Here is a 22239-nt window from a genome sequence, read left to right on the forward strand (position 1 = left end):
ATTTCCTGCTGGGAGGCAGTTAACTGGGCACGAGTCTGTGGGGAACTGACTGGCCCCTGAACTCAACATCCCTAGTTAATACACAGAATAAGGAATATTCCCCCCCCCCCCCCCCCCCCCCATGGCGTGGCCTCCCGCTGGGGGAGGGCGTGAGAAAATGAGACGATACGACACGGTACGTGCTCATTTCCTCACGCCCTCCCGCAGCGGGATGCTGTGCCATGAGGGGGAAGCGTGGGTGTGTTTAGAGGAGAATCCTGTTGCTTGGTAACTGTGGAGAATAAGTGTATCCTGCATAACCGCTGCCTGTACAGCGGGCTGTTGTGTGGGCCTCACTCAGGACCGCAGGACTTTGATTGGCTCATGAAGCGGTAGCTGCTGGTTGGTGCAGAGCAGCGCAGACCTTTAAACATGTTGGTTCCAGGATATAAACATTCGCATGTTCTCTACATGGGGTTCTTCTCTCAGCCATTTTTGCATGCAGTTGAGCACTTTTCCTGCTGGAGAGTAGGATTTGCATGTTGTAGCTGCTTGATTCCATCAGTGGCGAAGCCTCCATGGAGCAAAATGTCACCACTTTGCTGCATTGCACTGGCTTCCTCCAGCACAGTGCCCCCTGCTGGAGCTCCACTGTTCAGCCATGCTGCTGCTCTTACCTTCCTCCTCATCGTAGCACCTCACATCAGACACTTAAAGGGGCTACGTGATGCAGTTGAGGCTCCGGCATTCCCCTTCTACTTGTTAAGAGTTTAGTGTTCAGGTGCCTTGGAGCAGTAGGGTTGTGGGTTCAAATCCCGCTGTCTTCCATGCTGTGTGTGGTTGGTCTCAAACTATGCAAAGATGCCTCCCATTTGAATGGGAGAAGTTGTCTATTTGGAGTGTTTTGACAGGACCTCCTGGGGACAGATGTGTCAATCTATTGGCCACTAGGTGGCGCACTTCCCCCCTCATCCCAGGTAGTCTTGGTTTCAGTGTAAAATTATTCTTGAGTTGGTGGATTTTCATTTAATTTTAAGTTGTGCGGCCTGAAACTTAAGTGTTGGTTTTTGAGTGATGTGATAAATGGGCTGTGAAGTGTAAAATGAAATTTGTCAGGAAAAGTACAATTTGAAAAGCCAACTTCAGTAGTTAAAGGGTTTTTAATTTATAAAATTTAGTATTTTCTGCCCTTCTATAAACTTTATCCACCTCCTTAAAATGTTGTTCAAGTTACCATGGAGTATTTGCTTTATGCCAGGCCTTCCTTTAGTTCAGGAGCTTAGTGCCCATCTGCCACGGGGGACCTTTCTGGTACCCTGTAAAGGCGGAGTGAAAAGGAGCATCAGCACCCGTCTTCCACAAGAGAGGAGTGCACCGGGGCCTCTGTGGGTGGTTGCCATGGCAATGCTCCGGATAAGAGAATTACGCAAAACAATGGGTGTTAACGCTGTGCTTGGACACAGTGCAGGTGAGGGGAGGGATCGCTTCTCGCAGCACCAAACTTGTGCCACAACGCCCTTTAACTGTCTCTGTGGTGGCAGCTATAAAAATGACAAGCAGTTTACATGAATCAAGTGAATTCTGCAGGATGAAAATGGGGAAAAATATTACAAGTTTGCCTTGATGTGAACTCCTTCAGCACTTTGAAGCCTAATAAAAAAAAAAAAAAAAAGTTGCTGGAACAACATCTTACCCTCTACACATCTCTCTTCCTTAAAGCCTCACAGGAGATCCAACAACAATTTTAGAATCTACGCGGATGGGGGGCAGGAATGCCAGGAATCGGTTAAGCTTTTATTTATCGGAAACGACGGTTACGATACATTAAACGGACTTTGTTGCCAAGCGTTCATCATGCATTTATGCACACAGCAAGGGGGAGGAGCGATTAAAGCACCTAGTTAGGGGTACAACAGCAGGACTCCCCTGGGGAATCCAATGTGTGGCTGTTTTAGGTCCTCTTTAACCGTTACACCACCTAGTGGCCAAGATGTGTACAGGAGGACAAGAGTGCAAAGGAGATTTACAGAATGTCCCCTCATGATTAATTTTATCCTTTTGAGGTTTTTAGTAGTTTTACAACTCCGTTAAACTGCACTGCACTGCCAGTCCCTTCGGTCCTCCTGAGGGAGTGTTTTAGTCTGGCAGCGAGGGAGGCTGCGACTGATTTTAAAGGTAGACCCTGTACGCGTCGTCCTCCGCACCCTGAGCAGGCTTGTGGGCCCCCTAGGTGGAGCTCTCCGTCTGTCCCTTGTCCCCGGCCAGCGATCCGTAGGTGAGGCTGCTGGGCTCGGGCTGGACCTTGTCCGTACACCTTCGCCCTGCGTCCGAGAGAAGGCAGACGCCTGTCACGGGACTTTCTCGTACCCTGGGTGAGGTCAACGGTATAGCTGTCTCCTTCTTGCTTGCATATGCGGCTTTTGGGTAAAAATCACAGTGGGGGGGTCACTACGGTTCTTTCCAACATTTCTTAGTCAGAGAATAGAGGACAGACTGCCTGTTTCTAACTACACGATGAACTTCATACATTTTACATCAACAGCCTGGGTAGAGTAGTGGTTAGAACCCTGATCTTGCAATCAAAATGCCCCAGGTTCGAACCCCACCTCCTGCTGTAATGCAGCTGAGCATGGAATTTACCCTGAAGTGATAGGGTAAAAATGACCCAGCTGCATAAATGGCTAAATCAGTGTAAAGTAACACTGCACACTGCCATGGACAAAGGAGTCAGGTAAACGAATCTAATAAAATAGAGGCTGTTAAAGAGGTGTAAATTTTTTTAATTTTAACTCGTTATGAAAGGAGAGTGAGGAGGAGGTGCGAGACGGGGGGGAGGGTAAGGACGCTCACCGGGGACTTGGCCTATGTCGACGAAGGGTCGCTCCGTCTTGACCTGCGGCCGGTTCCTCGCGATTAGGAAGACGCCGAGGAAGGACAGCAGGCACCTGGTCGGGTTCGAAAGGAGGGACTCGTCACGGGCGGGACGTGCGTTTGGGTCCTGCCGACGGTTAGGACACTCACCCGCAAAGAAACATGAAGATGTTGAGCAGAGCCAAGCCGTAGAACTCCTGATAGAACACAATTCCTGCAGAACAAAGCAGAGAAAAGTCTTCGGAAACTCGTCCTTCGACGGGCGCCGTTACGCCACCGTACGCACACCGCTGCAAGTAATACAGCCCGGTAAAGTCACGCAGCAACATCTCCCTGAGGGCAGAAGGTGGGTTCAGGTGATAAGAAAGTGATGTAAAGTGTCTCTAGCAGAGAGAAGGGAACCTCCTGCGGTTTGAGCAAAAAAAAAGTGAGGGGGTCATGCCAGGTCGTCCACGGTTGGCCTCTGCCGCCATTCTCTCCCACAACGAGCGGCTACCGTGCGGGGTATGTGACCTCTGAGGAGTGGCTCACGCAGCCTCTCCCTGAACGATGCCTCTCAGTTGGACTCCCTGGCACAAGAAGCTTAGTGTGTCAGGGGTCTGGGTCACAGCAGCACGCTGCCAAAGTGCCGCCCCAACGGTGGCGCATCCGTCAGGGACCCGGTGTCACGATCATTGCTGGGGAAGGAGACTAATACTAGGGGACAGTTGGTAGCGTAGTGCTTAGAGCTGCTGCCTTCGAACCCAAAAGGTTGCAGGTTTGAATCCCAGCTGCACTACCCTTGAGCAGCATACTTGGGCAAAATCACTCAATTGTAAAAAGGGGTAAATAAGCGCAAGTACCTTAACGTTGTAAGTCACTTTGGAGAAATGCTTCAGTTAAATCTCTTTTATTCATATTTAGAAGAGCAAACCCAAGCATTCATCAGAGATGTCCATTTATAAGTATGTTGGGGGGGAATGGGGAACGAAAGGGTGGTGCCTCATACGCGACCTTGTCTGAGCGACAAATACTTTTGCCCAACGTGACGAAGCTGTGCTTTAATCGGCTGGGTTGAGTGACGAAAATAAACTTTGATAAAAGGTCTGTTACGCTGGAGTCTTTATATGAAAGGAAACATTTAATATCTCCAGGCGCTGGAGCGTTAGAGGAATCGCCGCCCACCCTCATCTCATTTAGCGCCCGCGCGCCGAGCCCTGGCAGCACTCTGTTACGCGCTTTTCACAGTTCACGGGCAGGGCTTAAAGATTTTCACTCTCGCTGCTATTAATACCGATACGAAAATGAAGCTCTCGTGTTGCTGGTTGCCATGGTTTCCAGAACAACGTGCTCCGGAGCGATTGTTTGATTCCTCAGCACAAGGGTACCAGTGGGCCGGTTCTGACCCTGGGAGCAGCAGCAGCTTCGGAGCGGCTCCGGGCACAATGGCCCACACACACACACTAACACACACATGCAGACACAGGGAAAAAGGCAACAGCAATATGTATTAGACTGAAAGAGAGCAAGAAAGAGGGAGAGACAGAGGCTGAGTTGTACAGATGATTGAAAGTCTTTTATAAAAGGTAACACACCTCGTTATTACTATAATTCCCCAAGGTGAATTACAGTGTAGGATTTGTATAGTAAGTCACAATGATTTACATTTATTCTTTTAGCTAGTATTTGGCTGATCCTTTTATTCAAAGATAAACACTATGATGAACTCCCTACAATCATCCCCTCAGTTACACACACACACACACACACACACACACACACACACACACACACACACACACACTTTGCCTGTCCTGGACAGGGTGGTGGTGGTCCCAAGCCTATTCCACAATCACTGGGTGCAATGGTGGGGGGGGGGTCCCACTCCGGACATGCCAGTCTATCGCAGCCACACACAATGCAATTCAGGATGCCCAATTTGACCTCAACTGCTTGTCTGAGGACTGTGGGAGGAAACCAGAGCGTATGGAAAAAATTCATGCCGACGTGGTGAGAACATGCAAACGCCGCAAAGACCGAGCAGGGATTGAACCAACATGCAGCTGCACCCTCAAGATGCTATGAGGCACCAGTGCTACCACTGTGCCTGTGATTTACATTTGACACTTTTCTCCAAGCAACTTACAATGTTAAGCTCCCTACAATTTTTTATTTTTTTTAACCCATTTACACAGCTGGGTACCATTACTGGAGTAATTTAGGGTAAGTACCTTGTTTAAGGGTACTACACTTCGAAGTGGGATTGAAACCAATAACCTTCAGATCCAAAAGACAGCAGCTCTAACCACTATGCTGGGAAGTGGAAAGCGGTGCTTCCCGGTGACTCCCCCAGCAATTGCATAGGGGAGAATGAGGGAGGAGTGTCTCCTCAGGAGCTCCGTCGCCCAGCAAAGACCTCTCTTCGGTACCCAAGGGCTTCCCGACCCGTAGGAGGGAGGAGCTGTTTAGTTAGCGATCATAGTCAGGCCTGTGGGGTTGGGGATTCCAGCAAACTCCCCTCCCACACTGGCGCCCGCCGATCCCTGACCGCATACACCGGCCTATGTGTTCGCCCATAAATTCTTCACCCACCACGACCATGATTTTAAAGCACGATTTCGCCCCTGGAGTGACACCAAGTCCTTAAGGAAACTCGGGAGGGTTGCGACGCGCGGCACTTCTCCGAACCCTGAACACGGAAGCGGCTGCAATTTCCGGAGCGACGCCGAGGATGAACGATTAGTCTCCATCTTCAACGCGAGGTGAGAATCGTACCTGCATTTACAGCGTTATTCCCCCGTTCTGGGTCTGCTCCGTTTCTTGACGGCGCCGCTGGACCGGAAAGCGCCGCTCCACCCAATTAACGCGAGGGACGGACCTCCGGTTGAGACCAGATTGAGGGAGATCGAAACCCGCGTCGAGCATCGCGAGCGCTTTGCCTCTCAAGAAAACCCACCTGCAAGAATTGCGCTGGCAGTGAAGAACACGAAGTTGATGGGCACCACTTCAGTTGCATTGAAGAGTTTCATGGATTGATTCAAGAACCTAAAGGGTGGGACGACAGAGCGGTCAAGAGCTGGACGTGGCGGCGAGAAAAACACTCGGCCAACGTTCGGTCTGATGCAACAAGATCCCAGAATTTCTGGGTCTTAATTACAACAGTCACGTTGACTTGACTGTACAGCGCAGAAATAAACCTGGTTCATGGTTCAGGACCTTGTGAGCGCTACACACAGGTGTGACGTTGGGTTTGAAGGTTCTCAGAGGAAGGGATGGGAAGGGAGACTCACTTGATCTGGAAGGCACAGGAGGCTACCATGACCACCACCATGACATAGAAGATGGGGTAGATGAGCTGGAGATTGCCCTCCACCGACTCGGTGATCATCCCGGACACGGCCTTGACCGAGATGACCGTCACGGATGCTGCGGGGGGGCACAGAAGGTCGGCGTCACGGCGATGCCGAACAACGAGGGGGAAATCGAGACTAGAAGGGCCGTAGAGGAGGAGCCTTCGAAACGAGGAACCCAAGTCGGGCTCTGCAGCAGCAGCGTTTCGACCTGCTGCTCTGGGATCTGAAGATTACAAGTTTGAACCCCACCTCCTGCTGTAGTAGCCTTGATCGAGGCGCTTACCCCAAACTGATACGGTAAAAATTACCCCGCTGTACACATGGATATACCGCTGTATCCATGAGCTAAATAAATGAAGGTAAATGTAAGGTAAATGTGTGCTGGAGCGGTTCGGCTTCCTGCTCCCAAGCAGCTCGAGGGGACTGGGACAGCGAATGAGGAGTGGCTGATGCAGGACTGGGGACCGTCCAAGGTGGCGATCGGGGGTACGAGGGGGGTGGGGGAGGCACTCGTACCCAGGAGGGCCACCAGGAGCAGCACGACCACGATGTGCTTCACGTTCCGCCTTTTGTACAGGTACAGCAGGACGCAGAAGAGCAGCACTTCTACACCCTGTGGGAGACGGAGAGGTGCAGTGGAGTAAAACGAGATGCAACAGCAGTCCACACACACACACACACACACACACACACACACACACACACACACACACGCTGCACTCACGCATGGATGTCCTGAAGGTCTAACGAAAATCTGTTCTGCGTCCGTTTACCGCTTGTCCTCTAATGAAGCGAAAGGGAGGAGGAGGAAGACGCATGAAAATCCACGGGTGATTCGCCCGTCATTTAAAGCGGCTCCGAGGCAGGTGCCGAAGCAAACGAGCGGTCGAGGCCAAATCGCGGAAGATTCCGGTTCCCGCTAAACCACGTTTAGGCCCACGTTCGATCGGCCCGTTCGGTTACGAGCGGCAGGAGGATCGACCTCTAATCTAGTTCTGACACAAAGGGATGCTGTAGCATCATCTGCAGCCCCCCACCTCCCCCACCGGCCGGTGCCCAAGTCCGATTTTCTCCCCCTAACGGATTATCGCCTTTGTTCCCTTTCGTTTCATTTCTCCATCTGTGTCGACGATTGATGTGGTTAGTAAACAAATGCACTTCGGCAGCACCGAACACAGACCGCGTTTCGCCGCCATCGGCACAAAACTACCTCTCCCCCGAAATTAAAACGGCTCCGAGTCGAGGAACCGCACCCGGACACGCTTCTCGCTTCTCGCGGCACGACCTCATCGGCACGTGGTTTCAACACCCAGGTGACGGTTCCGGAAAATATTTTAAATTATTAAAGTTAATAAAATGCTCCCCGGTGCAGAATGTGTCGTAACCGGTGGCGTGGAAGACGGATCGATGACCGGGAGGACTCGTCCCGCGTGAAAAGCCCATTAATCCCACAGGGGCCGCCGGGAGCGCGTTCGGCCTCCGAGAGACGGACCCATCTGAGCCGCGCGGGACGCGACGACCCGGAAGTGACCGCACGCCTCGAAGGAGGGAGACAGGCACCACTTTGACCCATCTGTCCTCGCGGTCCTTTGGCGCTCCGCGAACGCGTTTCGTCGTCATTCCTGGCCCTTGGGGGCCTCGCTCACCCGTTCCCCCAGCTGATCCCGTTCCCTACGCTTTTTAATCACCAGGAGAAGGTGAATTTAACCCTCGGCGGGTCCCCGCCCTCTGCTCCATCAGTGCCTTCCGATACGAGTCAAGGCATAAAAAAAAAGTTTTGGGATTTGTAGGAAGGCGTCCAAGCTCCGCCCCCAAACCTGAAATAACGTCTGAAAGCGTACAACGTCCTCCACAAGGTGCGTCGGGGCTCGGCTTTGTGGCCTCCGAAGGTTGTCAGGACACGTGCGAAGAGCAGGACCGTAATGGAAATGCTGCACGTTCAGTTCCCAGGTGGGACACAGAGGGTGTACTGCATGTCTAGCTGTGTAAGCGGATGAAAGCAGACCGTACAGGACCGTCCAGGACCATACTGGACCGCACCGGACCGCACGGCCTGTATGCGAACACAGAGAGTGAACAGGGTCACTTAGGATTCTGCTGAAGAGTCCCGCTGAAGCGCCGGTGACCTTTCGGCCCGCGGGAGGCTCCGCGCCAAGCGATCCCTCTCGGCCTCCGCCGCCGCCGTTGCCATGGGAACATCGGCGGCTCTCGACGGAACCCGCCGAAGTACCCGGCTGGCTCCGCGCGACGGCGGACTCGGCGCCGGGCCGATCGCGGTAAAACGGCTCCTCTCAAGGAGGACACGCACCAGGTAGACGAGGAACTGCCAGCTGACCACATATCTGTGGATCGCGTGCGCGGTGATGTGTTGGGTCGTGTGGGGGGCGAAGGTCACCAGCAGGTAAGTCCCCGCCACGGCCAAGGCTCCACCTGCGGACATGAGGGACAATAAGAAGATGCTGGACTCTGTGGGATGATATACAGGAATACACATAACATACGGTCCATAGTGTATGCGGGGGGTGTGTGCGTGCGTGCGAGTGACATTGCCCTGTGATGAACCGGCATCCTCTCCGCGGTGTATCCTGTCTCACACCCTGTGTTTCAAAGACAGGCACCACACCACTGTGACTTGCACTGAACAAGCGGTTATTGACAATAGATGGATGAATAATAATAATTCTATATCATCACACACGCACTGTCTACAATCGCTTGTCCCGAGTGGGGTCGCTGCAAGCTAGAGCCTAACCCGGCAAGACAGGGCGCAAGGCCAAAGGGGGAGGGGACACACCCAGGATGGGACGCCGGCCCATCGCAAGGCACCCCAAGCGGGACTCGAACCCCAAACCCGCCAGAGAGCGGGACCCGGCCAATCCCGCTGCACCACCGCAGCCCCTATTCTATAATATTTAATGCAGCATTTCGCAGAGCAGTGCCGTGGAGGCCAAGAACCAAAACACCCCTGGGAGTCTGAAAGACTGACTGCTGACGCAGATGGAACCGCAGCTCACTCACCCAGGATGTCGGAGGCACGCAGCGTCTCCTTGAGGAACGCCACCGAGATGACGGCGCTGGCTGAAGAGGGGGACACACAGAATGCTGTCAAACAGGCAGAGTCTCCACACACACACACACACACACACACACACACACACACACACACACACACACTCCATTTGTCCACCTAGACTTGTTCCATTCTGAACTGTAGCACTCGGTCAGAACAACCTGTCTGCACCACCATAGTATCGACCGGTTTACACTAAAACGCGGCAAAAGTTTTAAGGAATAAATATTATTGGTTTGTTCTGTAAAGGTCAGGACACGTTGGAGACCCTTCACACCAATTTTACTTACATATATTGGTTTATCCATTCTGACACTGTCCTACAAAGCAACTCAAGATCTTAACCTCCTTACACTGATTTACCCATCTATAGAGCTGGGTCATTTTTACTGTATCAGCTCGGGGTAAGTGCCGTGATCAAGGGTACTACAGCAGGAGTTGGGATTTGAACCCGTGAGCGCCGTTTGTACATTTACTTTGCAAAAGGGAGCCACGGGATCTCGGAGCATTAGGGACGTCCGCCGAGAAGAGAAACGGTCGGGTTCGAGTCGGAGCCCATTAACGGCTCAGATCTCCAGCACGGGCCGGGGGATCCCTCCGCTGATCGGACAGCATATCGACTCGAACCCTCGGAGGAGCCGCAGCGAAACCGCGTGACGGATCTGGGTCACCGATCGGCCGCGTCACGGTGGGAGATGCTTGGCTGCGACGTGGTCCCACCCACGTCGCCACCCGAAAAAGAAACGGCGAACGGCAGAAGAGCGGGTTCGACGATGCAGTAGAAAGACTCAGTTCATTTCCACAGAACATCCCCTGTCCCTTCGGGCCAAACAAGCCCCACATGTTGCCATAGCAACCAAAACAAATAATAACAGGTTGCTAATTGCAAGGCTATTGGAAAACAGCAGGGGCAGGACATAACAGCTCGTTACAATGTAGCATTTTCATCTTCCTATTAGTATTATAAACAGATAATGACCTTAATGAAGGTAAAACTTTGCTTTTTAATTTTATGGCTACATTTCAGCTCCAGTCAAGAAAGATGCTCATAATCTGATACGCATGGATAGAATTAATGGAAAAATGTTTTTTTGGTGTGTTGTCTTTAATGCAGTAAAAGATCAGAAAAAACACAAAGACAGTTCCACTGTGGGACGCCTCTAATTCCGGTAAAAACATAGTTCCCGTGGTACAGACAGGTACGAGAGATGATCCAGAGCGCTGGATGCAACAGCACAGAGCAACCCCTGCACCCCAGTACCACAGTAATTGGGGGGGTACAGTAATTCAGACTTCCACCCCATCAAAATTTTCTCTTTTTTTTTTTGCATTTTTCTGAGATTCTTCTGTATTCATAATTTTTACTCCATCAGTTCAGGGTGAGCGATCATGCAGCAGGAGGTGGGATTCAAACCCAGCTACAGCTCTAAGCGTTAAACATTGTTTATCGTCAAGGCTCTCACTGGGGAAGCGATCGGCGCCACCGACGGAGGGTCCGTCCAGTTCTGCCAAAAGGGGCGGCGCCGTTTCCGCCGATCTCAAGGATGCGGAACAGGGGTTGAAAAGAAAAGCGTACAGGGACCCAAGAGCCGTCGTGGAAGCTCCCCTATACGGGAGGTCCTGGTCTCTCGCCAAGGGGCTCAGATGGAAATATTGAGCTGGTTCCAGCCATCGACCCGTACATCTGGCAGTCTGCCACTTCCGGATTATTCCGGGATCCCGGGAGAGGGAAACGAAGACGCCGGTGCCGCTGCTGCTGCGGCTCGGCCCTCTGGGAGCTCACGATGGGACACGGATGCCGCTCCTGGCCGCGGCACGGGTTCGACTGACCAACCCCGCCGGACTTCCCGTAGCGGCACCGACCTTTACTAATTTACTGCTTCTGACCCCGCTGTCCAGGAGGCGGCCTGTGGTTTCACCGCTGACAAAGGTATTGTACTGATCTTGAGTTCATTGTGCAAAATTACAGTAAACAGGAGCAGCAATTATTCTACATATTTATCTACTCTGTGCATTAGGACCTTCGCCAGATGCCAGAGAACCCGATGCCGGTCCGTCCGGGTGCGAAACGGCAAGGAAGATTTCCCATGAGTCATTGCACGCAAACGTCGCCGAGTCAACGGGAGGGAGCCGGAATGGGTAAATATTTAACCTCGCGCTGCGGCATTTGCTCAAACGGGTGTCCTCGCCGCGCTGATGGAAGTCAGCGGGGCACTAAACAAGCTGCCAACCCCCGAGAGGCGCGCGACCGGCGGCGGGGCCTTACCGATGACGGATACGCAGCCCAGAGGGGCGATGAGGGAGGCCGGCGCGAAGCCGTAGGCGGCAAAGTTTCCCAGCTCTCCCAGACCCATGAGGGCGACGCCGACCCACCACAGCACGCAGGTGTAGTAGGGCTTGGAGCCGCGCTGAGACTGCCGCACGTGGGTGTATTTCTGCAGGGGGAAAGACCACAATCGGCCGGGAAACACAAGACCCCCCTCAGAGAGACGAGGGGTCTCCTCATCCTCGGAAGACGCCAACCCTCGACCATCGAACCCAAAGAAGGAGGCTCCTATAGAACACCCCGCGGTTCGTTTCGGATTAAAGGCAGACGTCGCGAAGCGGACAAACACACCCGGAAACACACCTTCGCATCAGCACGGCCTTACCTGGATGTTCAAAGAGATGCTGATCAGGAAGTTCCCACATATCGCGATGACGATCCCGACGAGGTACGTCTGCAACGCAAAACCGTCATTAATACCCGACATCGCGTTCGCTCTCGGACCCGAGCCCCCCGAGGACTCGCTCGCCTTCGCTGCCGCCTCGCCGAGCGGCCAAAGCGTGCGTTTTCCCCAAAACTACCAAAACCGTTGTTAACGCACTGAGCTCCATCGCTGGGCTATTTACAGCCTTTCCAGTTTTACAGCAAGTACAAGGCTCTAGTTCAACTAAATGCGGCAAACGAGAGTAGCGGACAGTAGACCATTTGCTCTGCATTCTGATAATCAATCACTGCATCAGCGACCGCTTCCGGTCGTTCTGTCGAAGCCTGCCGATCGCTTCTTCAGGCCTCCCTAATGGAGAGCAGCTGTAGCGCATGCGATAAAAAGTCAATTAAGTGATTAAGGCTCCCCGGTTCGGGCCACTGCTCAGCCATTAGAGACTCCAAACAGCCTGCATATTAATCGTCGAACAGGCGCAGGACCAAGCCGATCGCTTGACGCAGGTGGCGAGGTTTAATTTGCGGCTGCGTAACGACCGCGTAAGTGAAAGCAAAGTGTCCCGCACGTGACCCTCGATGAATCCGCTGCGATTGCAGCATCGACGAAAATGACGACGCTAAACGGAGCGAATCCTCAATCCTACTTCCGGTCTCCGACGGCACCGTGGTTCATTCGCTCCCTCCTTTATACCCGCCGTAACACGGAATGAAATCGTTCGCCGACCCGCAGCGACGGAAGGATCGACAGCGGATCCCGAGCAACACCGTCAGATCAGTGGGTGAATTCCCTGGGCTCCGTTGTCGTGTAGTTAAAGCCCATGTTGCAGCTGATAAAAGAGGGATCGTGGCCCGCTGGGGTGAAATGCCGCCGTTATCGGCGTCACGATTCGCAACACGAGACGGGTGCCCGGCTAGATAAAGTGCGAATCAATATCCTTTCTCGGCTCCGGAGCACAAAGACGCGGAGACAGCAAGACGGAAGCGCTGAGCTTTTGATCAAGGAGGTCGACAGGATGGGGATTTAACAGAGATACAAATTACGTTCACAAGCAAAATGATGACGACTAACTATGAACTGTAAAATGATGCCGATGACGACGACTACAAAAAGCCCAGAGTTAGCATTGTGGTTGAGGAAAAGAATATGTTGTACCACACCTGCAATAGTAAATATAATTCCCCTCCAAATAGTATTCTCACACATGCATCAAACCCGGAACAACAGCGGAACGTGGTGGGATTCGAATCGACGCCCACACGACATGGTGCCGGAAGTGGGATTCGAATCGACGCCCACACGACATGGTGCCGGAAGTGGGATTCGAATCGACGCCCACACGACATGCTGTGAGAACTGGGATTCGAATCGACGCCCACGCGACATGGTGCCGGAAGTGGGACTCGAATCGACGCCCACACGACATGGTGTGAGAAGTGGGATTCGAATCGACTCCCACACGACATGGTGCCGGAAGTGGGATTCGAATCGACACCCACGCGACATGGTGCCGGAAAGTGGGCCAGAAGTGGGACTCGCATCGACGCCCACGCGACATGGTGCCGGAAGTGGGACTCGAAACGACGCCCACACGACATGGTGTCGGCAGTGGGACTCGAATCGACACCCACATGACATGGTGTGAGAAGTGGGATTTGAATCGACACCCACACGACATGGTGCCGGAAGTGGGACTCGAATCGACGCCCACGCGACATGGTGCCGGAAGTGGGACTCGAATCGACGCCCACACGATATGGTGTGAGAGGTGGGATTCGAAACGACACCCACACGACATGGTGCCGGAAGTGGGACTCGAAACGACGCCCACACGACATGGTGTCGGCAGTGGGACTCGAATCGACACCCACACGACATGGTGTCGGAAGTGGGATTATTGGGTGGGAACCCTCATCTTATGGTCATTTGAAAGGTGCCGCATTGTGCTATATGGGGATGTGAAAGAAGATTCCACCCCAGGCCCTGGTAGCACAACTCATCGACTAAAGAACTGGAAGTTTGTTGTGGTTGAACAGGAACTTCACTTCCATTTTTGCAGCAGGATTCAACTTCTCAGCTTAAAGGAAACCCAGCTCAGGGACCAACGTACAGCACACACCCAGAATAGAAAGAAGGACGACGATGAAAGTCTAGAATGACAAATAGGGCCTTTTTCTGTCGGTCGGTCGTGACTTCCGGATTGCTGACTTGCACCGTTCAGCTGAGTACTTTCTTTCGGTGGAACGCACACCTGAAGCTTTCGCTGTTTCCTATTTGAACGCACGCAAATGGGACGTGCATCTTCTTAAAGGGTGCAGATGGCATGCGAGTCCAACAATTTGTTTGAAATTCAATTTAAAATAATCATTATGATCAGCAGCAAATGCTGGCAGCATTTCCACTATGAAATGAGTGTTCATGAAATATGTTTTTTCTCAGAAATGGAAAGTCTTCTAGAGGATTTGTGCAGCCTCCCTGTCGGAACTGGACTGCGACACCTATACTGCACCCACTCGATGTGTTAAATTTTACACCAGACACTGGGCGTGCATGTAGAGGAGGGTCAAGGGGAGAAGGGCTGAAGACAGGATATTCGGACCACCCCAGTCACGAACGTGACCCCCTTGGCTACCTGGACTCCAGCAAGCAGAGCTCACACAGTACAGATAACTGTGTTTACATATACATTTATTTATCTATCAGACGCTTCTCTCCAAAGCAACTTCCAATGAACTCTATGTAGTGTTATCAGCCCACACACCTTACACTGCTAGGTACACTACTTACAATGCCTCACTCATCCATACATACATCAATGGAACACACACACACTCTCTCTCTCTGTCATTCACAAACTATGGAGTGTGGGAGGAAACCAGAGCACCCAGAGAAAACCCACACAGACACAGGGAGAACACGCAAACTCCACACAGACTGAGCAGGGATTGAACCCGCATCCTCTCGCACCACCGAGGCAGCGTGAGACAGCAGCGCTACTCGCTGTGCCCACCGCGCCCCCCAAACATGTGACATCGCGTCCTCTATAAGGTACATTAAGCCCTGGCACATACAGTTTAGGAGCTACAATTAAAAATGAGTCCCCTAAATTGGATAAAAATGAATGTCTGGGCCTCAGAAGAACATAACGCTGTTTAAAAATATTCATCAGACAACTCAGGACAAATCGAAGTGTCCATGACTGCAAATGCAAGCAAAGTAGAGTTTCACCATATTTTACCGCACAGACATAATGGGTGGTGCGTCACTGCAAGCGGTAATGGCCATTAACAGAGTAGCGGCTGTATAATTTCCTCACGTCAGCAAAGGAGGAGTTGCGTTCCAACGCCCCGCGGCAGAGTGCGCGGAGCCGCAGCTTCGGCGGCTGGAAGGACACCGTTGACAGCAGAACGGATACGGGAGCAGAACCTCCCGCGAGCGCACGGTCGCACGGGGCCGTCGCGCAGATCGTTCGAGAGCTAGAAACTCGGCCTCGCCGCGCCCGACACTCGCGCGCCGAATCGTCTCGCCTCCCTCCGGCACCGAACTCACGGTCACGTTGCGCGAGACGACACGAAATGAACAGCAGGGGGCGTAGCTGTCGAGGAGCCCGACTCTTAACCAGAAAGTTGTTGGAGGAACACCTACAGCAAGTGGCGCAGCGGTTAGAGCCTTCGGTCACAACGCCCAGATTGAATTCCCGCCCACGATCGAGCCAGTCACTCTGAACCGATAGGGTAAAAATTACCCCGCTGTAGAAAAGGCTAAATCAGTGTAAGTAGCATGATGTATAAATGTAACACTGAGAGCTGTTTTAGAGAAAAGTGTCAGTTACATTAATAAATAACAATCAAGTAATTAGAGGGCCCTGCTAGGTATGATGAGCTCTAGTAAAATAAGGCAGAATTTTTCAAGCGTTTCAGAAAAAAAGTTTTTAAAAAAAATCGTTAAAAACCGTCACGGAAATATCGAAGGCAATTTCCTGAGCTCGGTTATAACGGGCCCGTTTCCGTCTGGTAATTGTACCGTAACGGCGCTCCGCCTTCCGACCCCAAACCGAGAGAAGCGGAGCACCGACCGGACCCACGTTGAGCGCGAGACGGGAGAAAAATGTTCCGACCTACCCACGTGGAGCCCGAGAGATGAGCCTGGACATTTAGCGCCAATTACCTGCGCTGAGCCCTCCCTCATGCAATTACCTACCCATAAAATATAGCGCAGAGAAATAATAAGTTCGAGGTCTTCGAACAAGACCGGCGTGCGTCTCAGCGTCCCGGTCCTGGTAACAGTCACTTTGCCTTCGATCCCTTCGGCCTCTAGATCTTCGCATCCAGAGAGCAGGAGATACGATGAGAACATTGGCAGCTATATTCAGGTCTCCGTACCATTAACTCGCTTTTCTCAGTCCTGTTCCCAGCATCCGGAATCTGGAGGGAAGGCAACGGGGCGCTAATTACCCTGCTTATTTACTCTCTGCTTGGACACTGTGTGGTTTGTTGACCTTCAGCAGCGGAAACCAGCTCACAATGAGAAGACATGAAGGGACCGGTATTAAAGACCATCTATATCATATACATCAATCATCTCGACCGTCAGGATTCTTTAAATAATTAATTATCAACAGAACCAGGTCAGAGCAAGACAGAGGCAGAAGCAACATACTGAGAAATACACGTGTACATACACGATACAACAAAAGGGCTAAAGGTTACAATATTTTTTTTTTTTTGGGGCGGGGGGGGGGGGTTCATGTAGCTTTCTCCAGAGAGATCTAGAAGGACAATGAGATATTCCAGAATTCATTTAAATTATCACACGGTTGTTGCGTAAGGTGTAAAGGACGGAGGTTCGCGGTTCAGGCTCCATCGTGGTGGAAAGACCTCCCCCTGTCACTCAGAACTGCTGAATCCCTGTCCACATTTAAAAAGGATTTGAAAACTCAGCTCTTCCGGACTCACTTCGCCCATCATCTCTTAAGTTCACGTAAGGTGTAAATGTTCACGATGACGCTCGGATCAATCCTTCGCAGAGCCACTCCTGCAACGTAACGTAAATTTTTACATGTATCTCAAAAAAAAAAAAAATTTACTACTAAAACAGCTCTTTGTGTGATGAACGAAACAAACTGTACTTAAGAGTCACACATCTACATCCCTTTCTCCTAATGTAATGAACATATTGTATTTTCTATGGGATGTACATCACTTTGGAGAACACACACACACACACACACGAGCTGAAGTCACTTATCCTAAGCAGGGTCACAGCAAACCAGAGCCCAACCCCACAGCACAGGATGCAAGGCTGGAGGGGGAAGGGACACACCCAGGACAGGATGCCAGTCTGTCACAAGGCACCTCAAGTGGGACTCGAACCCCAGACCCACCAGGGAGCAGACCCCCGCCAAACCCGCTGCACCACCACACCCCCCGTGCTTTGGAAAACAGCGTCTGCTAAATGAATAAATGTAAATGTAAACTTCCCTAACAGCGGTTTGACGCTATTAGCTTGAGTGTGATTTACGCACCGGACCGACCAAGTTCACCTTTGGTTCAGTTCAATTCATCTGATTCTTAGAGAGCGCAGTGCAAAAGATTGGCTCGTAATAACAAATAAAAGATGAGCTATGGATTAAATTACATTAAATTGCTACAAGAGCTGTGCTGGGTAGTGAAGCTTTAAAGGAAACCAACTGGCCATTGAGGAAAGGAAAACAAAAACTCTCAACCAAAAGGCAAGGAGAAAAATAAACCTCTGGAGGTCCAAGCGCTAGTGCCCCCCACCCCCATCCCCAGGGATTCTAGATAGAAAAAGAATTTAAAGGAAACTTTTATAGCTATTCACTTATTATTGTTAGCGATCTACTTATGGAGCCCCTATATAAATCATCAGCACAGCGACCGCAAGCTAATAAGTCGATGAGTTGATGTCCAGGTTCATCTCGTCCACCGGGGCACGCGGTCATCGGCTCCCGCCAACACAGATCCACTCCTGGACACAAATATACAGTAATATACTATACAAGTCTAGTAAAACATGGTTCTGCGGCAGTAAAAACAAATATTCCAGCCTGGCACTTGGCTTTATCCTCCGAAGCTCCGCGAGAGAACGGGTTTATGTGAAAATGTCAGGCTGGCGATGAAGGATCTCTCGCAGTTTGGATAACCGAGCTAACGGAGACACGACCGATGTCGTAATTCCACTCTTTCGGCTCAGCGGAGCTCCGGGCGGAACCGTAATCTTTCGACGCCGCTTTACAGCCGAAGGTATCGGAACAGCAAAAAAAGCGGGACAAAAGCGAAGGGGAAGGGGTAACTGGTTGCCGTGGGGGTGAGGGTGGGGGCGGGGGCGAGGGCGGTGGGCCGAGTCCGAGGCCCCTTCGGCGGACCGACCGGAACGCGGCGCAGAGACAGTGCCGTTCTTCCTGCCTATGCGCAAGGGGACAGGGCGTCCCTTTGTGCTGCGGGACAGTGGCGATCTGTGCCTGGTGCCGGGCCGGCATGCCGAGGACCGCCCCCCCCCCCCGGCGGTGCGGAGGCCGGAATGCCGGGTCCGGCGGGACGAGCAGCTGCGGGTCCCCACAGAGCTCCCATTCTCAGTGTCCGTTCTTGCTGCCCCTTTGTTATATAATAGCTCCCAACCCCCCGACCGCCACAACCCCAAGACGTCCCGGACAGGCATCACATTCCTTCACCATGAATTCGGGAAGTTTTTAAAACAGCACCTCACAAATGGCTCTAGTACAGTATTTTTTTCCCCTAAAGAAAAATATTATTGATCTACATAGAGCTGTTCTTGTTCAGCCTTGGGAATTAACAGGTATAATCAAAGAAATTATAAACATAAATACAAAAATACAGACATTCACACTCTCTACATATCTGTGTGTATATACACACACACACATTTTCAGAACCGCTTGTCCCATACGGGGTCACGGGGAACCGGAGCCTAACCCGGCAACTCAGGGCATAAGGCTGGAGGGGGAGGGGACACACCCAGGACGGGACGCCAGTCCGTCGCAAGGCACCCCAAGCGGGACTCGAACCCCAGACCCACCGGAGAGCAGGACTGTGGTCCAACCCACTGCGCCACCGCACCCCCTGTGTGTATGTATATATATATATATATATATATATATATATATATATATATATATATATATATATATATATATATATATATATATATCTGTCTTCCTACACAGACACTGAAGCCCTGAAACACAGAACACAAGACAGGGCCTCCCTACATATTCAGGCTCCGCCCACGACCGCATTTCAACATACCCCGAGCAGGATTGTCCAAAACCAGGAAGCTTTCAAGCTGCCCAGTAAGCTTTCTGTGTCAAACATCCGCTATCAAAATCAAAGGCCCGGAGGATCTCAGCTCTGGCTCCACTGTGGTGGAATGATCTCCTCTGTCCCTCAGAGCTGCTGAATCCCTCTCGACATGCGAAAAGGCTCTCAAAACACATCTTTCAGGCCCACTTCTCTGCCGACCTCCTACCGTCTCCATAAACGTCCTCTGCGTTTTCCGTCTGCGACCTTTGTATTTCCTATCGGTTCTACATGCCGCCGCTCACCTGCTCAAATTTGTCAGCGTAGAAACCGTGACGCGATCGTTTTATAACGACCGTTTGCCTAGAAACACGTCTGGTCCCGGACAAAACCTTTCCCTCAAAGCGGTATCAGCAGCCGCTTTGGAAAGTGTTAGAGTATCTTATTGATACACAAAATATGTTAGAGATACTAATCTTGCAGAAGATATAAATGATGCTTAAATTACACAAACAAGGATAATTGAGCCAAAGCAGGAACCACTAATAGTGCAACTGCTGCTTAAAACGTACCCCAAAACGTACCCTGGTGTTTCGGGAGAATAATTTTAAATATGCAACGAGGACTAAACACTTTTGGCAGCAACCTGGAAATCATAACACGTCCCTTAAAGGGTATTAATTTGTCATTAAAGAACCTGCAGGGTCTCCAACGAAACAAGTGTTTCGCTATATTGGACGGGTTTAAATGGTGCTCCTTTACATGCCTCCCCACGAACTCCATATATCGCACCGTCTCGCACTTGCATGTTTGCCATAATTCATAGCCGCTCCAAAGCAAACAGTGACACGGGCCGAGAAAGTGACCTTGTCGCACTCGCTGCGTATTCTTTTCGACCGCTGCTCTCATTATTTGGCTTGTAAATGTTACCGCGGGACCCTGATTACGAATAGAATATAATCTAACTAAAAATATTCATGCAACAGTGCAAACTTCAGATGGTTCTAATACAGATGCAAGAAAAATTCTAATTATCGAGCTCTAATAAAATAGCGGTGATTCAGCAATAGGTCGCGCTTTTGCACGTTTTAATTTGGGAAAACTATTCGAAGTCAGTCCCTGCGGGTGAGAAAGCGTCTCGCTCGTGGACGGGGGACGTTACGGTTCAGCTCGGTTCGCTCTCGTCGAGGTCATTTCGTCTTCGTGTGGCGACCGGGAGGCGACGGCAATAAAGCTCTTTGTTCTCGGGCCTGCGGCCGACGTGGAGCGTCGACGGTGTCGATGTTGCGTCCTATAACAAGCATCGCCGTCGTTCTTTACCTTGTAGGACCTCTCGCCATCGGCCTCCTGCCGCGCGGAGCCCTTCGCCAGTTTCTCGAAGACGAAGTTCTCCGCGGCGTCCGCGGTCCAGTTCTCCATGTGGCCGGAGCTGCAGCTTCTTCACAAACAGGACATCTTCGTCCCGAGCATCCTCGTCCTCATCTTCATCCTCAGCCCTCCCGCTCCCTGTTAAGCCCTTGGCGGAGTGAGAGGGCAGAGCGGTGGGACGGAGGCGCGTGCACGTGGAGAGGGAGAGAGAGAGAGAGCGTGCGTGTGTGAGATGTGTGTGTTTTGGGGGAGGGGCCCGGATTCAGAGGGTGCAAACAGCAGGAGACGCCCAGGTGGAGAAGAACCGGTCGCGACGCGCAGCTGGAGAGGCGAGAGGTGCGACCGTGAACAGGTGGGGGACGAGCACGCGAAGATCCGCCGCGGCCGAAGCCGAACTACCGCGGGGGAGGGGGGCTGGAAACACCTGCGCTCACTGAGCTGGGTCCCCTGAGGCTTTTCTCACACGCGTGACTAATAATACAATAAAGTGAAAGAAAACACAAGGAAAGCCTAGATAATTACATTTATTAAGCTCGATAGTTTTTTTCACTCTTTTTACAGCCTCACCATAAGAAATGTACACCGATCAGCATCACATTGAAAGCGCTGACAGGTGAAGTGAATAACATCGATTATCTCCTTACAATGGCACCTGTCAAGGGGTGGGATATATTAGGCAGCAAGTGAACAATGGGGTGGAAGCAGGAAAAATGGGCAAGCGGCAGGATGTGAGCGCCTTTGACGAGGGTCAAACTGCGACGGCTGGACGACGGGGTCAGAGCATCTCCGAAACGGCGGGTCTTGCGGGCCGTTCCCGGTACGCGGCGGTTAGTAGCGACCGAAAGTGGTCCGAAGAAGGACAACGGGTGAACCGGCGACGGGGTCACGGGCGCCCGAGCCTCATCGATGCGCTTGGGGAGCGAAGGCTAGCCCGGCCGGTCCGATCCCGCGGAAGAGCTACCGTAGCGCGATTTGCTGAAAACCTTAATGCCGGCCACGGGTACGATCAAGACATATTTAACACTGGAGCGCACGTGGTCTTCTCGTTCCTCTTACTCCCTTCAGGAAGTGCTTTCGTCTGCGCAGTTGGACGAATTGTTTGTCCTCCAGGAAGATCTTCATCTGCCATCAGCAATCTGATCGCTACTTAATATAATCTCGTTGCCTAATTAACTCGCTTCTCCGAGTTGTCATTATTCTCAGAATAATAAAGGCAGCGGTGATAATAACCATCGTGGGAAACTGAAAGGGAAGGAGAAACTTTAAATACATTCAGAATAAAGTTCTTTCTTCACCGCTTCAATGGCAGGCCGGGATGAAGGCTGAACAATGATTTTACACTTGGACTCAATCTAAATTAATATTCATTTCCATTGTGCACATTCTGACTTTGGACCACATAGGAGCAGCGGTTCTGACCCGGTCGAGTTCATACGGGGACCACCTCAATCTGCATCGCTTCCTGGCTACGAGATTATCTTCATATGTTTTATTAGAGAAGCGAGTAGGGCGGCAGGGCGTGTAGAGGCCTTGCGTTCAAAGGTCGCCAGTTCAGATCCCACATCCTGCTGTAGTCCTGCTTGATCGAGGCACTTGCCCTGAAAGTAGCCTGCCTGTGAAAAGGCATGGTGGCACAA

At 51.6% G+C, this 22239-nt stretch overlaps 1 protein-coding gene across 3 annotated transcripts; it reads right to left on the reverse strand.

Moving 5' to 3' along the window:
• Positions 1-135: 135 nt before the first annotated feature.
• Positions 136-20732, reverse strand: nipal2 (NIPA like domain containing 2). Of its 3 annotated transcripts, XM_018763019.2 has the most exons (12): positions 20555-20732; positions 11904-11972; positions 11519-11687; positions 9201-9260; positions 8491-8612; positions 6699-6795; positions 6120-6255; positions 5786-5874; positions 3001-3064; positions 2830-2924; positions 2184-2300; positions 136-1295 (listed from the first exon to the last, which is right to left on the reverse strand). In XM_018763019.2, the coding sequence occupies exons 1-11, from the start codon at positions 20651-20653 to the stop codon at positions 2206-2208; spliced, it is 1095 nt and encodes a 364-aa protein (XP_018618535.1). In that variant the 5' UTR covers positions 20654-20732; the 3' UTR covers positions 136-1295; positions 2184-2205. The 3 variants fall into 3 exon arrangements, with proteins under 3 accessions (XP_018618535.1, XP_018618534.1, XP_018618536.1); XM_018763018.2 differs by having other exon boundaries at positions 137-2300; XM_018763020.2 differs by lacking the exon at positions 11904-11972 and having other exon boundaries at positions 137-2300.
• Between the last annotated feature and the right edge of the window lie 1507 nt (positions 20733-22239).

This window comes from Scleropages formosus, chromosome 18, assembly GCF_900964775.1.
Source record: "Scleropages formosus chromosome 18, fSclFor1.1, whole genome shotgun sequence".
In the NCBI taxonomy this organism is placed as follows: Eukaryota; Metazoa; Chordata; class Actinopteri; order Osteoglossiformes; family Osteoglossidae; genus Scleropages; species Scleropages formosus.